Source organism: Cyprinus carpio, chromosome A20 (genome assembly GCF_018340385.1).
Source record: "Cyprinus carpio isolate SPL01 chromosome A20, ASM1834038v1, whole genome shotgun sequence".
NCBI lineage: Eukaryota > Metazoa > Chordata > Actinopteri > Cypriniformes > Cyprinidae > Cyprinus > Cyprinus carpio.
The window spans coordinates 17555970-17566996 of NC_056591.1; the positions used below are offsets into that span (position 1 = coordinate 17555970).

At 36.4% G+C, this 11027-nt stretch overlaps 1 protein-coding gene across 1 annotated transcript; it reads left to right on the forward strand.

Moving 5' to 3' along the window:
* Positions 1–503: 503 nt before the first annotated feature.
* On the forward strand, positions 504–6018 carry ostm1 (osteoclastogenesis associated transmembrane protein 1). Its single transcript, XM_019074248.2, has 6 exons — positions 504–974; positions 1378–1492; positions 1671–1765; positions 1843–1953; positions 3547–3712; positions 4024–6018. The coding sequence occupies exons 1-6, from the start codon at positions 612–614 to the stop codon at positions 4077–4079; spliced, it is 906 nt and encodes a 301-aa protein (XP_018929793.1). The 5' UTR covers positions 504–611; the 3' UTR covers positions 4080–6018.
* The last annotated feature ends 5009 nt before the right edge of the window (positions 6019–11027 follow it).

Here is an 11027-nt window from a genome sequence, read left to right on the forward strand (position 1 = left end):
CTTTTAAAATTCACATCGACTTAATTAATGTTGACAGTGATCATTAAAATAGCTAAATAGACTACATAATGTGTGCATGATCAAAAACTATCACGAAAACACTAATTTTGCAACTTTTAAGAAGCTGTTTAATTTCTAATTAATTGTATTTCCTAACTCCAATAAAACCGTGATAGTTTCCTAACAACTGAAAATTCACAAACTAGTAGTAAAATTTATATTTCATAAAAAGGGGCATCACATAGGCTATATTTTACGTTAAATAGATGGGCAGGGGTATCATTGATCCCATTCAGATTTTTCTGTAATAATTAAGTGCAACATGCAGAAATTCAACTCTTAAGTAGAAACACAAATCTGTCTAAATCCAAGCAAAATTGTTTAATTTGAATAGTAAATTGTAAAGACACAAAACAACTGGAAATGGCTGAAACGTGACTCAATATCCACTTCTTTTTCACTTTGGCTATTACAGGTGCGCCTGTCATTTGAAATCCCGTGCATCGCGAGATTACCCTAGCCATGTGACCGAGACGTCGGTAAAGGAAAGAAAACAGGAAGCTGTTTAGAGTCGCAAAGCGGTAGCGTGTTGTATTTGGAGTGTATAAGATATGGATTTGTCAGCGAAATTTACATTTGTAATAGCATGCTGGGCTGTTACATTCATTACCGTTGCTGACTGCGCGATTTACCCATCAGAGACGAGTGGCGATAGTGCACGAAAGCTGCCATCAGCAGTCATCCCTGTATCGCAGCCGAGCACTTTGGGATCCTTCTATTCTCTCAGTCTCTCATCTACATTTCCAGAGGACTTGAACGAGTATTGCATTGAACTGCTTCGCATCTACCGTCAGCGCTATGTGGCTTACGCGAACTGCCTGGTGACTTATGCACGACCTGTCAAAGTCTGTCAGAACTGTTACACTGGCTTCAACAGTCTGGATGGCATTTATAAAAACATATCATCCGACCAAGTAGGTGCTCATTCCTATTCGAAATGTACATTTATAACACCAAAGTGCCTATAAATGTTCTCGCATGGTTTGAAGGTTGACAGAATTCCCAGCCCGCTGGTCACATGCACTCATGTCTCGTGATTGTGTGTGTTCACTGTTTCATCAAGCCACACACACACAGTGACTCTGGAATACTTTAGTATGCTTAAAGAGCTGTTTTTAGGGATTTTTAAGCATAAACATACACATCAGTATCATAATCTCATTGTACCTTTTAAAATGAACAAATTTAACACTTATGCTGGTTTATTAGGCTTCTTTTTTATCGTTGTATGCATTACTATACAATCAGTTATGGAGTGCAGCTGTAGAAGTTAATGCAAAATACTTAATAACTTGTGATTATGTGTCGTCCTCATAGCCTGGCCCTGGAAATATCAGTTGCCATGACAGCCTGATGCGTTCTGATAGGTTGATGCTGCTCTATGCCCTCTTCAACAAATTAGATGAGATATGGACATCAGCTAAATGCAAGCGTAAGTAACATAGCCAGAAATATTGTAACTGGCATTAGCACTTTTAACCAGATTATTTCACCACTTGTCATAGTATGATGAAATTCAGTCAGTTTTTGAGTAACATTATTTGTTTTTATTTCATTTATTGAATGTTATGATTATTTTGAAAATAATTCTAATATGTTTTGCTCATTAGAATGTCTGTCTAAAGATCAAGAGGCTCTTTCGAATGATACTGTTTACTTCATGGCCACTCTGAATCAGTCACTCTCATGTTTTGAACAGTATCAGGTAATATCAAATGGCTCATATAGATAGGTACAAGATCAGTTGAAACAAATTACTTGAGTATCCTGTTCTCTCAATAGAGGAACCACACTGAACTGTGTAAAGACTGCAAAGCCTCATACAGAAAGTTGAAAGAGCTCTATGGTAGCATGGACAAAAACCAAACACTCTGCATTGATTTAGAAGACGCAGTAAGTATGCACTAATATACACAAACCCCTGTCATTTGACTCAAACACATTTCTAAGTTATTAGCAAATAAAGTTTTATGATGTGGAATTTTGGGAGAATTGTAAAACAGCACCCTCTGTAGCCATAAATCTGTACAAACTAAATGCTGGAATACACCACATGACTTTTGTACAGTTTTGCCCTGATTTGCAGTCTGGACGAGTGGATGATAGTTGCCAAAAGTCAGAGCCAGTCTGCAGATTTTGGACAGTCGTCAGATTTCACAGAAAATCTTTTTTTGTTTGTTTTTGATTTTAAGCTTCAGACTATTATTCTGTCCATTTGGAAAATATCAAACATGTTTGATATTTTGAGCCAATTTTAAAACATATTACTTTCATTTGTCACTTAGCTCCTAACATTGAAGCGCATGTTTCTGTGTGAGTTTGTTGATTTCAGAGCATCCTAAAAGTCTGGTAGTGTGTGAGCCTCAGTCATTTAGTGTATGATACCCATTGTAACCATTTACAATTTTGGCAAGTGTATGATGCCTAGTGTTTTACAAGCTGATCAAATTGTCAAGGAATGGTTCAGATTTGGAGAAATTTAGCATTACATCATTTTGCTCACTAATATATCCTCTTAAGTGAATGGGTGCCATCAGAATGAGAGTCCAATTAGCTGATAAAAACATCACAATAATCTACAAGAAATTTCCAGTCCATCAGTCAACGTCTTGTGAAGCAAAAAAGTGCATGTCCGTAATACATAATAATGCTTCTTCCAGTAAAAAAAAGTCCATCCTCTGTTGTCCTCTCACATTAAAATCCACTGACGTAAATGTTTAGAACTTTTTTTCACTTGTAAGTGTGCTTGATTTTTGCACATTTCTCTCCTGATTCAAATGAGCCAACTTTTTCACCGGAGAAAGCAGTCTGATGGGTAGAGGACTTAAAAAAAAATGAGTTAAGTTAAAAAATCTTAATGTTGGGTTTGTTTCTTACAAACACACAGCTTTTCTCGTGACATTAATTATTGGACTGGGGTCATGTGGATTACTTGTGGGTAACTGTAATACTCTTATCAGCTGTTTTGACTCTCATTCTGACGGCACCCATTCACTGCAATGGATCCATTGGTGACCAAGTGATGGCAAATTTTCATTTGTGGATGAACTATTCCTTTAAAAGTTGTGTAGTGTATTTCAGACATTAGCAACACCAAAGTCATGGGTTTTATTCCCAGGAAATTTATTAAAACCCATTATAAAGTGTATACCTAATATGCATTGCATTTTTCCTTTGGATGAAATCATAAAATCATCTGTCAATCACATTAATGTAATATAACACACTTATCCAAAAACGCCATTGTTTTTGTTGGTACAATGTATTTTAGTTTCCTTTGGATGAAATCATAAAATCATCTGTGTCTTATATAGCTTCTTGTTAATTGTATGACTTTTGTTATTTATTCTGTTTTCGCTATGAAGATGTTGGCATTGGAAAATTAATTAATTAATTTTTGTTGGTACAGTGTGAACCAGCCTTAATGGTAGCAGGTTATGATAGAACTATCAGATTTGTGGTATCATTACCTTGCTTACTTCTCAGATGAATATAACGCAGCAGCTGTGGAGTAAAAACTTTAGTTGCCTGTTACCTCGGGAGGAGACGGTGCCTGTCATCGCAGTGTCCAGCTTCATGCTCTTCCTCCCCATCATCTTCTACTTAAGCAGCTTCCTGCACTCAGAACAAAAGAAACGCAAGCTTATACACCGTAAGTAACTTGCCTTACTGTGCAAATTGTCTCTGCAGAAAGCTGAAGTTAAAGGGCAGAGGTCTTGGACATTGTTAATTGTACTTGCTTGATTCGTACAGCTTAGGTCTTATGTTCAATCACTTTCAGACAGTATTTAACCAAGTAGTCTCAGACATGACTAATTTTTGCGACTTTGTAAAGCATGTAGAACACAAAGTGCATTCTAAATGCTCTGAGCAGTCTCTGACTTCAAGGTTAAACTGTGCTTTGAATATTGTTGCATCTCTTGCCAGTCTAGTTCTAATCTATTCTCTTATCCTGATCCACAGCCAAAAGAGCCAAGTCCAGCAACAGCTTAATGAATATCCAAGACAAATTCAACTGAGTGGAGGTGAGGCGAGGAGGGGAAGAGAGGGCACTGAATCTTTGGTTCACCTCAATGGACACTTTAAGCATGGATGGGTAGGGTTCACATCTTCTCCTGGACTCCAAGCACATCCTGGTTGGAAGACTTTATGATGCTCTGCAGATGCTGTGATCACAGTCTATTTAAATCAATTTTTTTTTTTTTTTTTTGCACTATTTGTCATTTGCACTATTGATTTAAATACGCCAATTGCGAGTTCTCTCTCTTTTTTTTTTTTTTTTTTTGCTTAGCTTTAAAAATAAGATAGTTCTACTGGTTTTCACACAGGATCAAGGATGATTTCAATAATTATGATGGATATTAGTATTACTTTATTGCATTTAATGCATGAAAGACATATGATCCCAAAAGAGGGAGATTTATCTTTTACATCAGACTGGTTATGCTGCATTTTTACTGCACTAAGGGACCATGTTACATTTTATATTTTATAATTTCCTTGGTAATAACAAATGCACACACACACACACACACACACACACACACACACACACACACACACACACACACACACACACACACACACACACACACACTACATGGCAATGGTACCACTTCTGGAAGCACTTCATGTGCATTAGAGAAAGATCTTGTAACAAATACTTTATTCAGGGTCAAAGGTGTATGCAGTGAGTAGAGTAGTAAAGTAAAGGATGGAAGAGGCAACATGAAGGCTTTTTAGATGGTCCATGTGCCTTTTTACTTCACTTTTTGTTTTATAATGGATTTGCCATGGTCTACCCTCATTGTGTGGTTATATACTCTACTGTCAGATATTTGATCACAGACCAGTTATTCTAAAAGGAATAGGAAAGCTTAATTAATAGTGATACATCAGAGAGACCTTTTATTTTCTGTACTCAGATGCTGACCATAGCATTATATGAAGTAAAGTGTTATTTTGTTTACTCTGAAATGCAGTATGGTTTATTCATAGGACCTTTGCATACTTCTATAGTTGTGAAATAATTTTCAATTCAATAACTTCCTCATACCTCTATTAAAATGTTAATTTTGCTTAACTCTTAAAGCCTTCCTTAGTGCAGTTGACAGGCTCATTGTTTTCAGGGTTACGTGGACTTTCCATGGATTGCAAAGCGCCCATTTCCCTAGTCATTAGCAGCTAATCTAAATGTAGGATAAAGTTACTTGGCCGAATAATTGTAACAACACATCCATTTAAGCTGCATTGGCTTTTTGGTCTTATGGAGCCAAGCCATTGCCATCACACTGCCTGTTAAGCGCATTTTGTTTGATTTATCCAATCATATGATCATACAGGAAGAAATGGGGAAAAATAGCCTTTTCATTTGTGGCTCATGAGTGCAATGTCTAACAAGAATGATAGCTTTCATCCCTGCAATGCCAGATCCGTTGGTGAAAGTCATTACTCCAGACCTGACTGCCAAATGTAGCAACCAAGCAAATTTATGGCCACGTGTTCGAGGAACTGACGCAAAACCTGAAATTCCTTTTGAGATGTGTGACCCGAGCCTTACTTTTCCTGACAAGAACTTACTTTTGCTGACTTAGAGAGGATGAGGGGAAACTGGTGGGGGATATGAGATTATCCCACATCACGTTTTGCCCTGGTAAGAATCGGAGCAGTGACTTTGGACCTTAAGCAGTGAGCCCATTATGAAATATCCCTGAGTCTGAAACACAGCAGTGACTGATCCAACAAACCTTTAAAGTAGCTGCTGCACTGTTTAAATGTTGCCATTAGGATTTTGGATGACCTGTCATTATAAATGAAAAAAAAATGTGTGTGTTGATTAATGATTGCTTTGTGCTCTTTTAGAAGAACTCACATACTAACAAAAAGGCTGATTGTATTTTCACGTTTTGTAAGGCTGTAATTTTATTGAGAATAATAAAAAGATAATTGATTCTAAAAGTGTTGCAGTGTATATTTGTTATTTATTTATTATTCATATGTATTGTTTATTAAGCATATATTGTATATGGCATGCTCAGCAATGTAAGTTCTTAAGCAATTCATAAAAATCCCCTCTGGCTTGATTCCAAGCACCGTAATCTACCCAATGGAGCTTAAATAGGAATTGACTGAGATAATCATTTCTATTTGGTTATTTGGAAAATGTAATTTTGTAATTTGATTCCATGTCAGTCACCCTTTAAATTATTAAAATGGTCTCAATATAGCATTACAGTTGTTTGTGAGGAACAAATATGACGTTGACAGTAGTATGTATATGACATCATAAGTTATTTTGTTTATTATTTGTCAAAATTAGTACAAGTTAGATAACACATTGCAAATCATATTAAGGTCAAGTATTATGTTGGGAAAAAAATCTCAAAGGACAAGTCATAATCTCATGTTTTAGACGGCAAGAAAAATTATGCAGTGTTCATCAGTTAGCTGATTAAACTTGTATAATAACAATATCATAATAAATATACTACTATTTTTATATAATAATAGTATCTGGGATATAAATGAGATCATCTCAAAATAAATTCACTTATCAATTTTGTATCTCTTTCTCATTCACCCTTTCTTGATTTCTGTAATTTAAGCATCCCTTGAGGTTCCTTCATCTACTGTATATAAATCAGATGTTATCAGTCACACATACTTTCGATGTAACTTTGGTAGTTATACAAACCTTATAAAGCTGTCAATTAGCTAAAGCTGAATATGGTGCTTTGTTGAAGAAATATAGATTTATAATTAGAGAATTCTCACTTAAGAGCCAACGTGTTGCTGAATGAAAGGGGCTATTATGACCTCATAAGGGTCAGAGTCTGAAGATCATGGGATTATGGGATTATGATAGATTATAGAATCACTTCATCACAGTGGTCACTTAGCACTGGTGATGGCTACAGAGCTCTCCATTCCAGCCTCCGTTTGTTGTTGATCATTCTAAAATGATCCACCCCATTACAAAGGTCGTACGAGAGGTCAGCTGGAGGAGACATCGCAGATGCTGATTGGTGTGTCAGAAACCTAAGGTGGATGACTTCTGTGCCCCGTAGCTTCTTTTAATAAGACAACAGGATCACAGTTGGTAAGGCTTACACAGACCCAGGGGGTCTGTCAGAATAAGAGCTTTTGAATAAGGGGCTATGGCATAAGGGCAGAAACATCTGACCCTGTTGGGCACCCTGCCCACTCATCTTTGGGTACAGTGCAGGGCCCATCAGCTGGATAAGACGGTTATATTGCCTCTTGACTAGAATAATAGACCAGATTTCAGGGAGGCAATAGGCGGCCACTGTGGTGCTTCATCTTCATCAGTGATGAGCTGCATTCAATACTATTTCTAAAATGAGTTTGGCATCTGAATAGCTAAGTAAAACATAACAGAAAGGATTGGATAAAATAAATAATTTGCTTTACCAATAAGCCTATATATTCATGGACATAATGTTACAAAACCAATTCAAAATGCTAATTTTTTTTTTCTCTCAAACGTTTTCGAATGAAAATCTTTGTTCACTCTCTATTTCGTATTCATACTGAAAAATGTTACAATTGTATATTATCTGAAAATGTCAGTTCTCCTGCAAGCACGAGCAGCAATATTACAGTAATATTAATAAGTTTCATTTACCCGGATGAACGGTCTGATATTCAGCGTCGCCATGAATGAAAATATTTGAATGTTAAGTATTCCAGAGAGCCTGGTAATAAATTGCTAACATGCAAATATTCTACTTTTAGGTTTCAAATGATTTGACTACATGTCAAATGGATTAGGAGCATGAGCACAAATATTACATATTTATTTTACAATTTCTACAACTGAATACCCACTTGTACGAACTGTAAAAATAAGTTTTAAAATAACCATGTCATTCATTATAAAAAGAACATTTACTTAGTATATTTAGGCATGGAGCAAAAGGAAATATCACAGTCTTAATTTCCATGCAACTTGTTATAGTTGATTTTTATACAGATGTATGGCCTTGTAGTGCATAACCTCCATGTAATAATGTGTAAATTAAGATGAGGGGTTGTGACCTGCACAATTACTCCCTGCATATTTAACTCTGTCTGATTAATGCAGGACGGTAAGAGCATCTCTCAAGTCTGAAGTAAATAGTCTCATCACTGTAGCTCTTATTTGTTATTTTGTGCTGCCATCATCATTCAGGTCAATGGGATTGAAGAGGAAACGGCAAAGGTTATTGAGGAGGGTTTGAGCATGATCACTTCCTCTCATTTTTTCTCTTTCTCATAACAGCATACACACTTGAAGGTTTTCTCTCTTTTGTAAATTATATGGAATTTATTAACAGTTGAACCATATCTACATGGAGATTAATCATACACCAGGTTCATAGTATTACTCTGGTGCCATCTATCGATGGTATATGATTTTAAACCACACTTTGTTTAATGCATATATGAGTGAATTAATAGACTGAGACAATACATGTTTTCATGCCATCACTGCTGAAAAAAACCCCACCTTAAATCAGACTGTGTTGGTTTGCTGGTTTTAGTGGTTTTAGCTGGTCATTCTCGGAGACCAGCATTTCGACCAGCTTAAACTAGATAAGACCACATATCGTAGGCTGATTTAAGATATTTTCAGCCTAATTTTGCCTTTGTTTGTCAAACAAGATCCCAAGCAATATCCACTGAAGAAAATTAATCATTACACATTAAATGGGGAAATCCATCACACGTCATATGATGGATTTGGCATAAGAGGGCGACATTGCAACAGTCTGAATCCGGAAAGCGTGCATCTGGAAGCATGTATTGCGTTTTTAATAACTGCCAGTTATGATGTTGAAGATTTCTTTTTTTTTCACGAAAAAATGCAAATCGCAAACGTCGGAAAGTGAGGTGAAAAAACAGTACTCTATGTTAATCGTTCATTTTGAAGTTTTCTTTTTTTTGCTCTATTTTTTAGAGATCCGTTTATTTACTACAATTGGAAATATTTCTTTATTTATCCAGTCTACTGAAAATCCATCTTAATCTGGTAATATTTTATAACGTGGTTGCTGGTACCTTCAATGTACACAGCTCGATTATATTGGCTATGTTAGCTGTTGATTGAAGACCACTAATGGCCAGTTATAGAAACCAGCAACCAAAAAGCTGTTTTGCAGGAGTGAAAACCAAATGATGCAACTAATTCTCTTTATATTAATTTACATTTCAATAGAATGAAGCTGAAAACTGAACCAAGTGATAATCTGCAAAGGTAAAATGATCCACACATTATTTTATATTAGAAAGATACTGTTTATTATAAACATTAGATAAATGCTTTATTTTTATTTTTTTCTGTTTCACGTGTCAGAGAGGATGACAAAAGATATGTTTTCAATACCTGCAAAGCTTGAAAATAAGTGATTTAAAGAGTCACTTCCAGCTGACGCTGACTCAAACTCAAGCTGAGGTACTTTAGTTAATGCTGGTCCTATTTTCTGCTAATCACATTTGTATTTTGTAAAACAAAATTGTTTTTTGTGTGTGTTTGTAGGAGTTGGTACGGCTGTTGGCGCCTTGGAAATGGACTTCCATTAGGCAAGAGGAATAGACAGTGTGACATCCTGTGCTTGGTAGTCTGTGGGCTCTTTCTACCCAAGAGTCTTACCACAGTGTGGCAAACCACTTCACGTCACAGAGTCACTCATTTGTGATCAGCTGGATGTATTCTGCACCCTTGTTACCAGTATCTTGGATAATGAAACTCATTGGCTTCAGTGGGAGGAAGCAGAAATATCTGTGGTGGGCTTCTTTTCTACTGTGGGGTTATCAGATACTCTCTGTGTAGTAGGAATGTGTTTCATTCCTGTTGAGAAACCTATCGATGTGCCAGATCCAGAGGTACATAGAAACGCAGAGGGGTTGTATGCTGTAAAACTCTTGGCTTCTTGCAACCACAAGGGTCGTTTCACCTGTGTCTGGTGCACCATAGAAACTGGCACAACTCAAAAGTCCTGTCAGCATCAGAGGTTGGCAAGGCATTGCAGAAATACTATGTGACTCTGTTACATGGCAAACACATCACTGGCAATTCCACCTTTCCACTTTCAGAGCACTTTCTGACTCCATTCCTAGATTATGCAACAATAGGACAGAAAAATGTATGTTATAACTGGAAAGTGCAGTCATCTCTTGCAATTGCGCAAGGCTCCATCAGTACTCTGAGAAATTCTTTTCAGCGGCTCAGATGTCTGCAGAAGCATTTCATTTGCCAAACCAGTTTAGCTGTGAAGACCTGCTGTATTTTATACAACATGTTCCTAGAAACATAAAGTGCCAGTGGACTGCACTGAGGATGATGTAGCCCAAAAACCTTTCCGTTAACTACGGACACTCTGGAAGTCTTGGTGGAATATCTAAAAGACAAGACATCACAGCTGTATAAGTATTATCAAATAATGCTGTATACGATAATGAATGCAATGTGCTGACAAAATGTTCAAATTTAAATTATAAGGTGACTGTTCTGTTAATCACTGTAGTGTGTATATATTTTTGTTATGTGTACTATTATGTTGTAATATGTTGGAGTGACATCATAAAATACTTACAAAATCAAGAAGGACAAGTTTTTGTGTAATAGGGATCTAAATTTTTCATCTGCAAATTAAAACCAGGGTTTTCAACTAGGGATCTGTGAGCAGATGTGTAAAACAGGATTTTCTACTATGCATTATTAATCCATTATGCATTATGGAATGTTAATTATAGTTTAAATAAAAAATAATACAAAATGCTATTTAAGTCTTTGGGTTGGCTAATAGCCTGTGCGAGGGATCCCCGAATCTGTACAGAATGAAACCCCCTCTTTATTTGAAAGAAAAGAAAAGAAAAACTGCATCTAAAAGTACGAATTAAAAACACGTACTACCATAGAGCGCATGCGTAGAACACGTACACTGCTTGGCGCGTAGATTTGTCGT

Excerpts from the sequence above, each read along its gene's own strand:
- ostm1 (XM_019074248.2), top strand. The coding sequence starts at position 612 with ATGGATTTGTCAGCGAAATTTACATTTGTAATAGCATGCTGGGCTGTT. Across the intron at positions 975-1,377 it reads AAAACATATCATCCGACCAA|CCTGGCCCTGGAAATATCAG; the intron begins GTAGGTGCTCAT and ends TCGTCCTCATAG. Across the intron at positions 1,954-3,546 it reads GCATTGATTTAGAAGACGCA|ATGAATATAACGCAGCAGCT; the intron begins GTAAGTATGCAC and ends CTTACTTCTCAG.